The 15,370-nt window shown below is 56.3% G+C and overlaps 5 protein-coding genes across 5 annotated transcripts; 4 read left to right on the forward strand and 1 right to left on the reverse strand.

Moving 5' to 3' along the window:
- Nucleotides 1–534: 534 nt before the first annotated feature.
- CDEST_06550 (Putative tubulin) lies at nucleotides 535–2,793 on the forward strand. Its single transcript, XM_062922709.1, has 7 exons — nucleotides 535–724; nucleotides 886–926; nucleotides 1,081–1,107; nucleotides 1,171–1,246; nucleotides 1,313–1,843; nucleotides 1,904–2,327; nucleotides 2,387–2,793. Exons 1-7 carry the CDS (start codon nucleotides 700–702, stop codon nucleotides 2,613–2,615), a joined length of 1,353 nt encoding a protein of 450 aa, XP_062778760.1. The 5' UTR covers nucleotides 535–699; the 3' UTR covers nucleotides 2,616–2,793.
- Nucleotides 2,794–3,202: 409 nt separating this feature from the next.
- Nucleotides 3,203–7,821, forward strand: CDEST_06551 (Putative EH domain, EF-hand domain, UBA-like superfamily, EF-hand domain pair protein). The gene is made up of 5 exons (XM_062922710.1): nucleotides 3,203–3,331; nucleotides 3,405–3,581; nucleotides 3,670–3,821; nucleotides 3,883–7,398; nucleotides 7,465–7,821. Exons 2-5 carry the CDS (start codon nucleotides 3,557–3,559, stop codon nucleotides 7,492–7,494), a joined length of 3,723 nt encoding a protein of 1,240 aa, XP_062778761.1. The 5' UTR covers nucleotides 3,203–3,331; nucleotides 3,405–3,556; the 3' UTR covers nucleotides 7,495–7,821.
- Nucleotide 7,822: 1 nt separating this feature from the next.
- On the reverse strand, nucleotides 7,823–10,473 carry CDEST_06552 (Putative aminotransferase, class I/classII, pyridoxal phosphate-dependent transferase, major). The gene is made up of 8 exons (XM_062922711.1): nucleotides 10,358–10,473; nucleotides 10,164–10,271; nucleotides 9,344–9,819; nucleotides 8,925–9,288; nucleotides 8,858–8,870; nucleotides 8,676–8,799; nucleotides 8,543–8,622; nucleotides 7,823–8,490 (listed from the first exon to the last, which is right to left on the reverse strand). Exons 2-8 carry the CDS (start codon nucleotides 10,249–10,251, stop codon nucleotides 8,238–8,240), a joined length of 1,398 nt encoding a protein of 465 aa, XP_062778762.1. The 5' UTR covers nucleotides 10,252–10,271; nucleotides 10,358–10,473; the 3' UTR covers nucleotides 7,823–8,237.
- Nucleotides 10,474–12,269: 1,796 nt separating this feature from the next.
- CDEST_06553 (Putative von Willebrand factor, type A, von Willebrand factor A-like domain superfamily) lies at nucleotides 12,270–14,149 on the forward strand. Its single transcript, XM_062922712.1, has one exon. It carries the CDS (start codon nucleotides 12,599–12,601, stop codon nucleotides 13,754–13,756), a length of 1,158 nt encoding a protein of 385 aa, XP_062778763.1. The 5' UTR covers nucleotides 12,270–12,598; the 3' UTR covers nucleotides 13,757–14,149.
- A 125-nt stretch (nucleotides 14,150–14,274) lies between these two features.
- CDEST_06554 (uncharacterized protein) lies at nucleotides 14,275–15,302 on the forward strand. Its single transcript, XM_062922713.1, has one exon. The coding sequence runs from the start codon at nucleotides 14,365–14,367 to the stop codon at nucleotides 15,094–15,096; it is 732 nt and encodes a 243-aa protein (XP_062778764.1). The 5' UTR covers nucleotides 14,275–14,364; the 3' UTR covers nucleotides 15,097–15,302.
- Nucleotides 15,303–15,370: the final 68 nt, after the last annotated feature.

Raw genomic sequence — 15,370 nt, forward strand, 5'->3', positions numbered from 1 at the left:
CTCGCCTCCTCGGGGGATTCTCTTCGTCTTCTTTGTTTCTCTGCCTCATGCATTACAAGCTGTCACTGCCTGGCATGGGCTCGGGGCCAGCGAAGTGCGGTGTACCTTGTCGGCCAATGGCAAACGAGCCCGCATAGTACTTTCACAGTGCAGATGTTTCCTAGCGCACAAAGGGGCCTGTACCTGCCGAGTCTCCACTGGTGAACCAATAAGACACCCCCGGTGCCTCCCGGCTTGCGCTCCTACCATTCGCCAGTCTCGTCGGCGACAACAGATGTTGGCAGACGCGCTTACCAATTCGGGGCTGCTCATATCAACAAAACTTCTCTGCACGACCCCTGGCGCACCAAATTTTGTACCCCACCCTGGCTTCTGACCACCTGAGGAACCCGGTCCACGTCCCAAGGTCCCGCGGGTCCTGAGGTCTCCAGTCTCCGAAGCACCAACCAGGACCAAGCACTACTACCACCACCACTAAAAAAGACAGAAGCACAAGCCGGCCCAGCACCACCTGGTTATTCTTTCCCTCCACTTTGCCAGGCCTAACCTAACCTCCTCAACCTCCTGTCCGACATCCTCTCGTGATAGCTGCGAACCCAACTTTTTTGCTTGCTGTCCACCTCCTCGAGTCCTGCTTCTTTGCTCTCGCACATATTTTCAGTCGCTAGCCCTATTCTCGCCCGTCTCCCAACCGCCATCATGCGTGAGGTCATCAGCATCAACGGTAAGCAAACTCTCATTTGTTTTGATCCCCTGACCCCACGCGTCCTGCTTCGCTTCACCGCATCATGGCCACCTGATGTCTGCTTGCGGTTACTGCAGTCACCTACCACGACGACATGTCTGCTCTTCAGGTCTGTATAGTTTACTAACTTCAATGTCTAGTCGGCCAGGCTGGTTGCCAGATCGCCAACTCCTGCTGGGAGGTTTGTTTACCTTGGTGTTTCCTCAATCCACATTGCCGCCGAGTCGAGCCAAAACACACCCCCAAGAAGAGGCTTCTTGTGATGGCGACACTCGACGACACCGTCCGACTTGGTCCGTTGTGGTATCTGATTGCTAACGTTTCTCCGCCTGCAGCTTTACTGCCTCGAGCACGGTATCCAGGTAAGCCACTAACCCGCCTGGCCGTCTGCTCGCTCATGATACTAACGCGCATCTCGCCGCCAGCCTGATGGATACTTGACCGAGGAGCGCAAGGCGGCTGATCCCGACCATGGCTTCAGCACTTTCTTCTCCGAGACCGGTATGGTTTGGTCCGACGAGCCCTGAGGTATCGGTCTGTCGTGCGCTGACACAGACAACTTTCTAGGCCAGGGCAAGTACGTCCCCCGTGCCATTTACTGCGATTTGGAGCCCAACGTCGTCGACGAGGTCCGCACCGGCCCCTACCGCGGCCTCTTCCACCCCGAGCACATGATCACTGGCAAGGAGGATGCCTCAAACAACTACGCCCGTGGTCACTACACCGTCGGCAAGGAGCTCATCGACCAGGTCCTCGACAAGGTCCGCCGCGTCGCCGACAACTGCGTCGGTCTCCAGGGCTTCCTCGTCTTCCACTCCTTCGGTGGTGGCACCGGCTCTGGTTTCGGCGCCCTCCTCATGGAGCGCCTGTCCGTCGACTACGGCAAGAAGAGCAAGCTCGAGTTCTGCGTCTACCCCGCCCCTCAGACCGCCACCTCGGTCGTCGAGCCTTACAACTCTATCCTTACCACCCACACGACCCTGGAGCACTCCGACTGCTCTTTCATGGTCGACAACGAGGCCATCTACGACATTTGTCGTCGCAACCTGGGTCTCGAGCGCCCTAACTACGAGAACCTCAACCGCCTGATTGCTCAGGGTATGTGGCAGCCTCTACTCCTCCCCCCATTCAATATCGCAAACTAACGAATATTTGTAGTCGTTTCCTCCATCACCGCCTCCCTCCGCTTCGATGGCTCCCTCAACGTCGACTTGAACGAGTTCCAGACTAACTTGGTTCCCTACCCCCGCATCCACTTCCCTCTCGTCGCCTACGCGCCCATGATCTCCGCCGCCAAGGCCGCCCACGAGGCCAACTCCGTCCAGGAGATGACCATGTCCTGCTTCGAGCCCAACAACCAGATGGTCAAATGTGACCCTCGCCACGGCAAGTACATGGCCACCTGCTTGTTGTACCGTGGTGACGTCGTCCCCAACGACGCCCACGCCGCTGTCGCAACTCTCAAGACCAAGCGCACCATCCAGTTCGTCGACTGGTGCCCTACTGGCTTCAAGCTTGGTATCTGCTACCAGGCTCCCCAGATGGTTCCCAATGGTGACCTTGCCAAGGTTAGCCGTGCTGTGTAAGTTGTGCCCGCACTACCCGAACGTATCGAATGTGTGACGCTGATAAGTACCATAGGTGCATGCTCTCCAACACCACTGCCATCGCTGAGGCTTGGTCCGCTCTGTCGACCAAGTTTGACCTCATGTACTCCAAGCGTGCCTTTGTCCACTGGTATGTTGGTGAGGGTATGGAGGAGGGTGAGTTCTCCGAGGCTCGCGAGGATCTCGCTGCTCTGGAGCGCGATTACGAGGAGGTTGCTGCCGACTCTCTCGAGGGCGAGGAGGGCCTTGAGGCTGAGTACTAAGAGCTGTATATCCTGGCGATTGGATGCGGATCAAGCTGCGAAGCAATACCCCGTTTCTTCTTGGGGCGCTGGCTTAGGTGTCGTGGGTCTTTGCATTGAAGCAATCCTGCGAGACTAGTGGCGTGTTTACTTCAGTTGTTAGAGTGAGAAAAGAATACAACTTTAATGCTATGTGGATGAATCAAGCCGAACGCCCAGGAATATGTGATGTAATGCCATTGTGTGCTCGTATTCCTAGTCTGCCCATCCAGCCCTCGTTGGAAAGTTACTGCTTTACAAGCAAGGTGCCCTGTATGAAATACGGCCAGTTCGATGCCGATATGCACAGTCGTCGTTGTCTTTTCTCTTTTCCACGGCTTATCAAAGATACTGTGAATGAGTATTATAGTACAAGTGGTGTTTAGAGCAGGGGGCGGAGGAGTCAGATGTGCATGTTGGCCAGGATAGGATGGGAAAGGTGCCCGAGCTTGTTATGGGGCCTCGTCGGTGCCCATTTACGCACAACAGAACATGGAGTACGTACCCCTTCAAGGTATCCGTAGGTGGCTTGGGTTTCATTGCGAATTAGCCAGGCTGACGACCTTCCCCAGCACGTAGTCGGGAGAGAGATCAGCCCGACACCCAGCTTACTACAGAACCAGCGTCCAAACACGAGTTTGCTTCTCTTCAACCTATCTCTGGACCATAGGGCCGGGCACAGCATCTGTGCACATAAGGTAAGGCACTGGCTGCATCCTCTCCTCTCTTGTCTGTGACCTGCTGTTGACTCTAAAGCCAAACTCTCCTTAGGTAATAGACTCACTGTTGATTATCCCCCAGCCCCCCGGAGGCTCCAACGAACCCGACCGACGACCGACGGCCATCGATCGCAAGCCGGTAGATACCATTCCAACCTGTGCACCACAATCTCTCCTGCTGCACGGAGCTCCAAGTCTCCAAACATGTCTGCTGAGGGTGTCGATGCGGGTGAGTTGCTCTCCTAGAATAATATGGCGCTTGCGCGCTTGAGGATGTACAAAGAGCATGGGGTGCTGATGACAGTCGGGTCCCACAGCCGCGCCGAACCTCAACCTAACACCGGAAGAGAAGCGTCTCTATGGCCAGCTATTCCGCCAAGCCGATACCGAGAGCGTAGGTGTCGTCACTGGCGAGACCGCTGTCAAATTCTTTGAGAAGACTCGATTGGACTCTAGAGTACTAGGAGAGGTAAGGACGACTGCTACGAATGCCCCGAGTCGGCCACAGTAGCTGATGCAAACAACAACAGATATGGCAGATTGCGGACAAGGAGAACCGAGGCTTCCTGACCCCAGCAGGCTTTGGGCTTGTTCTGAGGCTCATTGGCCACGCACAAGCTGGACGTGAGCCGACGACTGAGATAGCCCTCCAACCGGGACCACTGCCGCGCTTCGATGGCATACCTCCACCGGCGGGCCTCGCTTCTCCCACTGCTCCTCCCGCAGCTGCTCTGCAAGCCCAAGGCACTGGCGGAGGTCCGATCAGGATCCCGCCATTGACGCCTGAGAAAGTCAACCAATATGCCGGATTGTTTGAGCGCCAGCCGCTGCAGGCGGGCAACCTCCTCCCAGGTGACGCAGCAAAGTCTATATTTGAGAAGTCGGGGCTGCCGACCGAGGTGCTTGGCAGAATCTGGCAGCTGGCCGATACCGAACAGCGCGGAGCCTTAGTCTTGACCGAGTTCGTCATCGCCATGCATCTTCTCACATCCATGAAGACTGGCGCCCTCAGAGGCCTTCCCACCATCCTCCCGGCAGCTCTGTACGAGGCTGCAACCCGTCGCGGCCCCTCCGCGCCCAGACAGTCGCCCACCGGCACCGGTCCTGTTTCTGCTATCCCCAGACAACTCAGCGGCTCGGCCCAATTCCGCGCCGGCAGCCCTCTTGGACGGCCGCCCATCACCGCGCAAACGACTGGCACCCCCGCAAGCGACTGGCTCATTACCCCGGATGACAAGGCTCGCTTCGATGTCCTTTACAATGATCTGGACAAGACTCGCAAGGGCTTCATCACCGGCGAGGAGGCCGTCCCTTTTTTGAGCCAGTCGAACCTCCCCGAGGATGCTTTGGCTCAGATTTGGGATCTTGCAGACATCAACTCTGAGGGTCGCTTGAATAGAGAAACCTTTGCCGTTGCGATGTACCTCATTCGGCAGCAGCGTATGAGGCGAGACGGCTCCGTCTCCCTCCCGACAACGCTGCCCGCCAACCTGATACCCCCCAGCTTGCGGACCCAGGCGCGGCCCCAGACGTCAGGCTCGCCCTTTGATGCGCCTCCCCAGCCCCAACTCCCAGTCCCGGCTCCCGCCCCGGCGCCCAAGTCTGCTCTAGACGACTTGTTTGGCCTTGACACACCGCCTGCTCCCGCCCCTGCGCAAGTTGCTCTGTCGACGGGCGGTTCGAACGCGAACGACCCGTTCGGCTCCGGCTCGGCTGTCCTGGCACCTTCTTCCCCTATCCGGCCCTCGCCCACCGGAACCCAGTTCAAGCCATTCGTACCCTCGTCGTCCTTTGGCCGTGGACTCACTGTTCATTCCACAGGAGACTCGAACTCGGGCAAACCTTCCGCTCCCTCGGCATCCGAGGACCTCCTGGGTGACGGCGACCCCGAGGTCAGCAAGAAGCTCACCAGCGAAACTGCCGAGCTTGCGAACCTGTCAAACCAGGTGGGCTCACTGTCGAAGCAGATGCAAGAGGTTCAGGGCCAACGTACTACGACGCAGAACGAACTCAATCAAGCCAACTCACAAAAGAAGAACTTTGAACAGCGCCTGGCGCAACTCCGTGCCTTGTACGAAAAGGAAGCCAAAGACGTCGAGGCTTTGCAGGTACAACTGAACACCTCAAGAAACGAGACAAAAAAGCTTCAGGCCGAATGCATGACGTTGGACGGGACCTACAGGGACCTGCAGACGCAACACCAGCAAGTCTACGCCGGACTTCAGGCTGATCAGCAAGAGAACGCAAGTCTCAAGGAGAAGATCCGCGCTTTCAATGCCGAGATTGCCCAGCTCAAGCCTCAGATCGAGAAACTCAGGTCCGAGGCGCGGCAGCAAAAGGGTCTTGTTGCCATCAATAAGAAGCAGCTGACGACGACTGAGGGCGAGCGCGACAAGCTTCAGTCCGAACTGTCCGATCTCTCCAAGAGTAATGAGGAGCTCTCTCGCCAAGCGAACACCAGTTCGCCTGTCGCGTCATCGGCCCAGGTCGGAAGCCCTACGCCCTCCACCGCCAGTGGAAACAACCCCTTTTTTAGGAGAACGGCTAGCACTGACATCATGAGTTCATTCGCCTCGCCGCCGCCTGCCAAGCCTTCTAGCGGTGACAAGTCCTTTGATGATGTCTTTGGCCCTGCATTCCCCCCTGCCGGGTCTGCTAGTACCCCACCGCCCGCCACATCCTTCAAGCCGCAACATACTGGTGCGTCGACTACCAGTTTGGGCTCGTTCTCGACACCCCCAGTCTCCACGCCACCCAACGTCAGCCGCCAAGCTACCCTCGCAGCCGAGCCTCCTGCTCCTCCAGAGTCGAGGCAGATCAGCTCGAGCTTCCTCCCCTTTGCCGACGCAAATGAATCCCTGAGCTCGTCTCGGGCTGTCTCCCCGCCCACCTCTCGAGCGGAGGATGGCGTTGAGACTCCCCAGGCGAGCTCTTTGCCTGGAGCGTTTCCCCTTGAACCTACTGCAACGGGTCAGAGCACAGCTTCCACGTCGACCGCGAGCAACAAGGAGCCCACAGTCCAAGACGATGCGAAGTCGCCGAACAACGGAGTGGCTGCTGTGCCGGACAATGCTACGGTGGACGCTGACCCGTTTGCGGCCATGGGCCCGAACGATGCCAAGGCTGATTTCGACAATGCCTTTGCCAGCTTTACCAGTGCACACCAGAGCTCGGAAAAGTCTGGCGCTGACGCAGCCAAATCGTTCTCAGCTTTTGATTCCGAGTTCCCGCCCATATCTGAGCTTGACCGCGAAGACGATGATTCCGACACAGCAAGCGAGGGCGGTGGTTTTGGCGGCGGTTTTGATGACGACTTCGCCCCGGCGTCTCCCCAAGCGAAGAAGACGGAAGCCCCTGAAGCTCCCAAGGAGGCTACTTCTCCTCCACCTGCCGCTGCAGCTGTGGCACCTGTCCCCGCTGCCCAAGACGAGCCTGCGCCTACGCCTTCTGCTGCCCCAGCCGCTGCTCCCGAGGTCACGGAAACTACCATTGCACCCGTCACCCTCGCCACACAGCCTGCGGTGCCCACGGCGAAGTCGTCCTTCGATGAACTTGACGACGACTTCGAGGGTCTCGAGGATGCCAAGGAGGGCTCGGCCGACGACGACTTCCAGACGATCTCTAGGTCCGGCCTGGATGATTTCAACCCTGTCTTTGACAGCAGCCCGCCACCCAGTCAGGCCAAGACCGAATCCACAGCGTTTGGACATGAGAGTAGCTACGACTTTGGATCAGTGTCGCCGAACCCCGCCGCAGGTCTTCCTGCCGGAGCATCGGCGAAGAGCGCAGGAGCTCCGGAGGCACAGGACTGGGATGCCATCTTCGCCACTCTCGACTCGCCCAGCGACACCAACGCAAACCCCACCGCAGGTGCTCCCGCCCCCGCCCCCGCTCCCCCGGCCGAAGAGACTCGTCCGGCCCCCGGCAGAGCTCTCACTCAGTCGGGTGAGCACGATGACCCGATCCTGAAGAACCTCACCAGCATGGGCTACTCGAGAGAGGATTCGATTCTCGCTCTGGAGAAGTATGACTACAACTTGGAGAGGGTAAGTTGACGTTTCCAGGGCATCGCATTTTCCATCACGGTGACGAAACTGACGGTTTTCTCTCAGGCTGCCAACTATCTTGCAAGCCAATCATGAGGTTGGCAGTGAGACGATCGAGTAAGAAATAACAGAGACGCAAACTGGAGTTCCTTGTGGGAGGCAGAAGTGGCGTCAAACGCCCCATGAAAGCAAGCGTCTCATTTTCCTCGCTTGGCCTAGACGAGATACCTTGAAAGCTTGCCAGCTGTTGAGAACCCTTTCCCGCCCCTTGTGCCAGGCCACCACGGTTCAGGGGTTTTGTTTTTTTGTTGGACTATGGTGGACCTCTTCAGCAATTAATGGCAATCCAGTGCATGTAGGATGTACATGTTTGATTCAACACTAGCATAGCAATGTTGCCGGACTTCTTTAACTTTCTTACCCCATCATCACACCATTGGGATTTGAGGCGAAGCTCGTGTTCGTGTTCCCTTCTAAAAAATGTTCACAACAACGACGACAACACGTACTCCATATGGTGAAACCGGTTCCTCTTTACCCCAGCAGTTCGTGACTTTGCATGATGTAGTGGATCTTGATCTTTGATTCCTTTAGAGCCTGGCCCCTGAAGTACCTACCATAGGGTCTCTTGTCCACGCGCCAAAACGCGCCTGTGGCGCACTTGTCTCTTTGGCATCATCTGTGCCGTCCGCGTGTATGCTTGCAAAAAAAAAATATTTAAAAAAAAATGGAAAAACAAATTTCAACATCAGGGTATGGATCTTTGCCCCTCTTTTGTGCTTTCATGGGATGCCGAATTACCAACTCCACCTGTCCGAGAACAGTCCACCTCTTCTCGTCTAATCAGACGACTTGCGGAACTTGTTGACGACGCGCTCGATGCCGTCACAGCCCTTTTTCAGGGTCTCCATCTTGGGACCGTACGAGAAACGCACAAAGTGGTGGCAGGGGCTGTCGAAGAGATCACGACGTCTCGAGGGGTTCAGGTCGAAGAAGATACCGGGGACAACAATGACCTTCTCCTCCAAGCAGGCCTGGAAGAAGTTGAGGCCGTCGGCGATCGGACCGGGTAGTCCCTCAAGGTTCAACCAGCTAAGAAATCGTCAGTGTCTAGCTTGCATGCGTGACGTTGAAAATTGCTCACAGGTAGAAGGTCGAGTCAGGAACGTATTTGATGATGAAGCCCATCTCGCGCAGTCTGCGAACAACATAGTCGCGCTTGTCCTGCGTAATCGTTAAAAGCTGTGTCATATCCAAGGGTAGTGAACTTGACGTACGCGGAAATGCTTCTGGAGGAAGACCATCTCCGCCTTGACCAGGGTGGGGTCGAGCATGGGAATGGCAGCCTCCTGGAAGGGGTGGTTGGCGCCACCATCAAGGTAGCTGCCACAAGAGCCGATGCTAAAAACAGAAATTGTGTCAGAACGCCCATTTTCAGTTTGGCATCACTTCAACTTACGCCTTGATATACTCTGTTCAGTTCTGTCAGCAAGTGTATAACAAAATTCAAGAACGCATTCACATACCCTTGGGGCCAAGGATCCACGCGATACGCCAGCCGGGAAGTCTGAAGCGCTTCGTCAGGCCATCGATGATGAGAACGTCATCTTCGTCGACATCTTCGACGTTCTCGGCGGCCGAGATGGTGTTGCCGTCACAGTTGCTTGTGTAGTTGTAGCCAGAGTAGAACTCGTCGCTGATGAAGGTGGCACGGCCACGGCAGATGTCCTGGATCTCGGCCAGCTCGGGGTTGGCCACGACACGACCGGTAGGGTTACGGGGGTTCGAGGTCAGAATAACGGAGGAGCCACGGGAGATCTCCTCGGCGATGCGATCGGGGTGGATGTGGTAGCCGTCCTCCTCGGCCAAGGGAACGGGAATGGCAGAGAACTGTTGGTTTGGTGTCAGACGTTATCCGATGTTATCTTTCGATGGGAGCACGTACGTTCTTGAAGAGGGACAGCATCTCATTGTAAGCGGTGTAATCGGGTAAGAAGAAGGAGAGGTAGGAGTTGCCAAGAACGGCGGCGATCCGAATCAGACCGGCGCGACCACCGGGGACAATTGCGACGTTCTCCCAGGTGTACTTGCTGTCCTTGCCCTCACGATGCATGACGTTGTAGAGGTTGGCGACAGCTTCGCGAAGCTCCTTGATACCAGCAGTAGGGCCGTACTCGCGTCCGGCCATCGAGATGTCGATAGTGGTGGGACGGGGGAAACAACCGGCGATGTCATCTTCGACCTCGGGGGCACCCTGACCCAGGTTGGCCCAGGAGTCGGGGTCCTCAAGGAAGCCATACTCAGAGGCGCGCTCGGTACACCAGACGACACCGGTAGAGGCTCGGCTGGCATCAAGACCAGCATGGGGTTGATGGCCCTCGTGGGCGTTGCGGAACTGTCTGTGAGTCTTGGACTGGACCTCTGGGGACAAAACGTCAGCATCGTCGAGCAATCAAGGTATCGCCATTGGCCTAAAAGAGCCAAGTCATGGATGTCATCGAGCTTGAGTTGGAGCTGTGTGGGGAACGAGGGGCAGCTGCTGGAGACGCAGCATTGGAGCTGGGATCGAGCATTTCAGCTCCGACCCCACACCAACACCAGAGACGGCCGACAAGCTTTTCCTCCTCGTCTTTCTGCTGCTTGGTCGCACAGCTTTTTTAAAAAAAACTAAAAAAAACTGGTGGGAAACAAGTACACAGAATGATGCTATTCGCGCACCTCGAGTTTGATTAATTGATGGAAAGAGAAGGGAATTGGATTCTTACCATTGCCTCCGATCTCGCCGACACTGAAGCGTCTGGGCTTGGGTACACCAGTGTGCCGGTTGATTGAGAATTTGCGGTTGCTGAACATCTTGGCGTGTTTGCGCTCAGCTGCAAGTAGTGCGTCAATGATTGATACCAGGAGGTAACAGCAGCTGGAAGCAAGAGGAGGAGGGGGGGGACGAGTTTTGTAGTACCTCGTGTGAAATATCAGTGGCCCCGTTTATTCGTTTATTCGCCAGGCTGGGGAACAATCTGGGGAAGGTAAGGAGGAGAAAGAGGTAAGAGATGGTGAAGCAGAAAACAAGAGAGGGGGAAATTGCTCCTCTCCGTGTCTAGGTGAGGCGGCGAGGGGCACACAAAGCGTCTTATACAGGGAAACTTGGAAAGTACGAAAGGCTTCTCTTCACCGGCACTTGGGGCACTGGCGTTGGCTTGGGAATCCCTGCAGGATAGGAATGCAGTCCTCATGCAGGCTCTTGCAATTGTGGGGGTTCGGGGCGCGATAGGAACGCTGATAGGCTAAGAAGCTGCGTTGTTCGTCGTTGAAGATGGACCTAGAATTGTCACTTGACGAAGTTGGGCGGATGGTCACCGAGTCTCGCAGGCGTGGCAGGAGACGAGGGGGGATCAAAACAGGATGAACAGATCCGGATGCAAAGTGGAAGCAAACAGCGGCTGTGTTTGCAATTTAGCCTCGACGGCCCCGTGCCGCTTGTGCCGTCTTCAAAGCCCAAAGAATTCAGGTATGGATGGACCTTTGCTACACGTGTATCCGTACAGGACAGGTCAAGAGCAGCAGGATTCGGTAAGAGAACGACGCAGAGCGGCGGCGCAAAGCAGCGTGGCGCTCGCTCTTTTGTGTACGCTTGGTACATTTAGAAGGAAGCCAGCGCCGGTGCAAGCCTCTGTCCGTCTATCTCTCCATCCCTCTGCGGTTGATTGCCCCTCATCTGCCCCTCGTCACCCCTTGTCCGTGATTCGGGTCGGTATCACCACAGTACGTAAAAAAAGCGGTGTCTAGAGTCAGCGTCCTGCCCCAAAGCGGATCTCTGCATCATCTTCGTCGTTCCCGGCAGCGATTCGTGCCCAACCAGTGCAGGTAGGCAGACGTCCTCGTCCGACATAGAATGCGACCTCATAGGGGGAAACTACCCCCATTAAGCAGACTCCAGCATAGGGAGAGCAGCGCATCTTCTTCCCTCTGGCAAAGCACTGGCAAAGCAAGCATCGAGGGCCCCTGTGAATGTTGCGCAGACAAATCTGGATCGTTTGACGAGTGGTCCAATCGCGGGAGACGATTGGCAGGGTACTCCGGTCGAGGCGGGCCTTCCACGGCATTTTACCGGGACTTTCAGGACGCTCGAGTTCTCGTCGTGGGTCGGGGCACCCGATCAACAAATTTGTCAGTTTCCAGGGTGTTTGTTCTGTTTCAGGACGAAGTCGCAACTGCAGAGGTATGTGCCTATTGAAGGACTTGATGTTCACATATAACAGCGAGTTGTCCGTCACACGCCAACCAACGCGTCTGCTCCGCGGGGTCGATGCCAAAGGAGGATTGGTGACGGGCGTCGACCATGAGCTCCGACTCCAACCGACTGACGAAACCGGCGACGGCGAGGTGCAGAGTTCGTTGGAACCCCGGGTGCCGAGACCCTAGCGCCAGATGTTGACCCCGTACAATTTTGAGATTCGCGGCCCCTGGAAACGGAACACGGCCGAAGTTGTAGGCCGGCCGAGACACACGTGACCTTGCCTTTCCCGGTCGGACACACCCTCCCCCTCATCGCCGCAACCGGGTTTGTAAAGGTTGCCTTCATTCAGTAAAGCTAGGCAGATGCAAGTCACACTTTAGGGAGGGAGGCAAGCCACGTGCAAACCACCTGCATGAGGCAGAATGGTGGGCTGCCTTGCACAGCCCATCCATAAGCTTCATCAGCCCCCTCAGCTCAGCCCAGGTAGGTGCCTAGGCTGTAACACTAGCCACAAAGCCACAAACAACAGCTAAGCCTCCAAACATATGTCTACCTTTCTAGTCTTCAGTCAGAGCGCTACCGCTATGTCAACATGAAAGGCATACACTGATTTATCAAATAAGCCCATAGGAATACAAGAGGCAAAAGAAGCGTCTAAGGGGTCCAAAGACCCATTCCTAGTATAAAGATGAAGCACTCCAAAGTGATTCACAAGTGTCAAGTGTCTTCAGGTAGACCATTGCACCAATATTCAAACCCTCAAGGACAGAATACACAGCCAACAAAAATTCCAAACACCTCTTTGTCAGTGCCATATATAGGTGACTGAATCAGGACTTAAGTTCATTTATTATCAGGTCACTGCAGACCTTCTTCCAAGGAAAGAAGACACCGCATCACCTTCCACAGCTCCAATCTACTACTTAAATCCAGTTGACGGCGACACCAGTCAATCTTTTAACCATGCCTCACTTCGAAGAGCCGGCGCCTGCCTACTCCCCATCATCCTTCAATAACGAATACTCACGACCTGAAATGTCTAAATCGTTTTTTGGCTCCTTCAAAGATAAGCTGTCCCGCAAGTCGATTTCGTCTTCCCAGAAGTCAAGGCACGCCACGCAGTCCAACATGACCCGAAGCAACAACCCTTTCGCCGGCCTTTCGCTAACCAAGAAACCCGACTGTGAGTCCTGTCCCAGCGTTACAGTGACTCCCCCGACGCCGACCGGTAATTCTCACTATCCTCCAGCCCCCTTGCAAGCCCCTCCCGCCTACACCGCGACGGCGCCACCTCAGTCCGGCGACGACTACCTGGCGTCACTAAGTAGCCCGGCTAGAAGTCCGTCACCGGCCCCATCCAACGCCGGTTCCGTCATCTCCGCCTCCGGTATATCGGTCTCCACGCCTGAGGACCGCTACGCCTTCTTGTCGTCATTCGACACCATTTTCGTTGTTGACGATTCGGGTTCGATGTCCGGCCGATCTTGGCCCGAGGTGGAGAACGTCCTCCACGCTATTACTCCTATCTGCACATCCCATGATGATGACGGCGTCGACCTGTACTTTCTCAACCACAAGACGTCAGACAGCGGCAACATCAAAACTGGGAAAGCCGGCGGCGGCTACTACGGTATCCGCCGCGCCGAGACAGTCCATGAGATATTCACCACGGTCCGTCCCAGAGGCGGCACACCCACTGGTCAGCGCCTCCACTCCATCCTCCGGCCTTACCTGCAGCTCCTCGAACAGAGCAAGGGCGACTTCGAGAGCGTCAAGCCGATCAACATCATCGTCATCACCGACGGCGCACCATCGGACGATGTTGAGTCTACTATCATCTCTGCGGCCAAGAAGCTCGATAGACTCGATGCCCCTATGCACCAGGTCGGCGTGCAATTCTTTCAGGTCGGCAACGAGCCCGGCGCCCGTGAGGCGCTTCGAGAGCTCGACGATGATCTCGGTGATAGAGTCAACGGTGATCTTCGCGACATGGTCGACACTGTCACCTGGGAGCACGGTACCCGGGGCGTGCTCACAGCAGACAGCATCCTGAAAGTGGTACTCGGCGCGGTGGTCAGACGTCTCGACCGCCGTCGTACCAGTGGCGAGAGTCGTCGCTGAAAGTGGCCAGCTGCAGTCCTTCCCCTTCTTTCCTTGCTTTCTTGTTACTCATTTCAGGCGTTAATGGCGTTACGGCCGATAAAATCGGCACATTGGCCCTTAGCAAGATGGTTTGGGCCAACACTAGGTAGATACCCACGATAAGTTGTCCGAAATGCCCTCACGCATAAAAATGGGCAGACATGCATAACTCACGCCGTCCGGCGAGGTCTCTTCGACCTGATGCACCTTCCGAATCAACGTAGCAGTGTTCAGTAGTAGATTTCAGGCTTAAATAAAAAAAGATTTTTCTTCCAGATGAGACAAAGTGATTAGTTCGGCAGGAGAAAAAAAGAGCGTGGGGGGTGGACCAAGTTGTAGTTCTCCGTGTCGGGACGCCCATTGAGTTGATCCAGAAGAGACAAAGAGAAACGGAGGAAGGGCATGGAGGTTATGGAAATGACCAGAAGTCACTACTTTTGGCAACCCACGGACGCCAAGGGTGGGTCCACCTTCAAGTCATTTGTGAACATCAAGAAACCCCCAACTCAAGCTCGGCATCTCAAGGCTCTAACTCTCGCTCAATCTTACTCAAGACAAACTCACAAATACGAGACATCATTACCCAAATGAGACCACCGGTTGTGTACATCCCACGCCTGTACGCGCCTCTCGTAACCCTGACCCGCCAATCATTCCGGCCGTCGCCCGCCCTGACCGCCGTCCGCGCCGCCACCGCGACGACGAGGTCGAACAGCAGGACGAGCACATCATCGGGAACCCAGTCGAGGACGATGGGGGCACCGGCGCCAGCAGCAGTATCAGAAGCCGCCAACGGCTCGGCGGCGGCGGCGAGTGCTGCAGGAGGAAGAGTAGAGACCCAGAATCAACAGTTGGAGGATGGTAGCCACCACGAGCACCACCCCACGGAAAGCACGTCACCCGCCCCTGAAAACACGACATTCAACGCCCCCGCGGCGGACGACAGCAACACCGATTCTAGCCAGCGCCAGCCTCACGCTCAGCGTCCAACCGAGCCTGCTCAGCAGAAGCAGCCCCCTGCTTTGCCGCCGCTTCCCGAGCCCTCGTTGTCTGGGGGTAACTCCGCGGGAGGTGGCGGCAGCGGCAGCATCACCCTCGACATGAGCGGCGGCGACGGCGCCTCGACCAAGCTCGACCACTTGGGGCCCCTGGTGGTCAACCAGGACGGCACTATGTCGCGGATCGGCAACTGGGGCGAGATGACGGAGATTGAGCGTCGCAACACGCTGAGGATCCTCGGCAAGAGGAATCAAATTCGTCTCGCGGCCCTCAAGGGAGAGCAAGGCAATGGCGCTGGAAACGGGGCCGGCCGAGGCTGAGAACTCGATCAAGCGCGAATCGAGACCTCGTCGGAAACGGTGAGTGAGGTCGAAAGGATTTTCTCGACGATATGCGAGAAAGTGGACGCCTCCGGAGGAGTCCAAGGGTTGGGACGAGGGTGTAGGGCCGAGTAATACTGCTGTATATGGCAACTACGCCAACCCGAGGAAATGAAGCGTCTCCATTCTCCAAACCTCCGTCCCATATGCTCACAACATATTCTTAAAACGGCCCCGTTCCCTATGATCCTCGCCCGTATTGTCCCACGTCGGG

The sequence above is a fragment of the Colletotrichum destructivum genome, chromosome 4 (genome assembly GCF_034447905.1).
Source record: "Colletotrichum destructivum chromosome 4, complete sequence".
NCBI lineage: Eukaryota > Fungi > Ascomycota > Sordariomycetes > Glomerellales > Glomerellaceae > Colletotrichum > Colletotrichum destructivum.

Coding starts and splice junctions, on each gene's coding strand:
- CDEST_06552 (XM_062922711.1), bottom strand. CDS start 10,251: ATGTTCAGCAACCGCAAATTCTCAATCAACCGGCACACTGGTGTACCC. Junction 9,820..10,163: donor CGGCGAGATCGGAGGCAATG/GTAAGAATCCAA, acceptor TTTTGTCCCCAG/AGGTCCAGTCCAAGACTCAC. Junction 9,289..9,343: donor TGCTGTCCCTCTTCAAGAAC/GTACGTGCTCCC, acceptor CCAAACCAACAG/TTCTCTGCCATTCCCGTTCC.
- CDEST_06553 (XM_062922712.1), top strand. CDS start 12,599: ATGCCTCACTTCGAAGAGCCGGCGCCTGCCTACTCCCCATCATCCTTC.
- CDEST_06551 (XM_062922710.1), top strand. CDS start 3,557: ATGTCTGCTGAGGGTGTCGATGCGG. Junction 3,582..3,669: donor TGCTGAGGGTGTCGATGCGG/GTGAGTTGCTCT, acceptor CGGGTCCCACAG/CCGCGCCGAACCTCAACCTA. Junction 3,822..3,882: donor ACTCTAGAGTACTAGGAGAG/GTAAGGACGACT, acceptor AAACAACAACAG/ATATGGCAGATTGCGGACAA.
- CDEST_06554 (XM_062922713.1), top strand. CDS start 14,365: ATGAGACCACCGGTTGTGTACATCCCACGCCTGTACGCGCCTCTCGTA.
- CDEST_06550 (XM_062922709.1), top strand. CDS start 700: ATGCGTGAGGTCATCAGCATCAACG. Junction 725..885: donor TGAGGTCATCAGCATCAACG/GTAAGCAAACTC, acceptor TTCAATGTCTAG/TCGGCCAGGCTGGTTGCCAG. Junction 1,844..1,903: donor CAACCGCCTGATTGCTCAGG/GTATGTGGCAGC, acceptor GAATATTTGTAG/TCGTTTCCTCCATCACCGCC.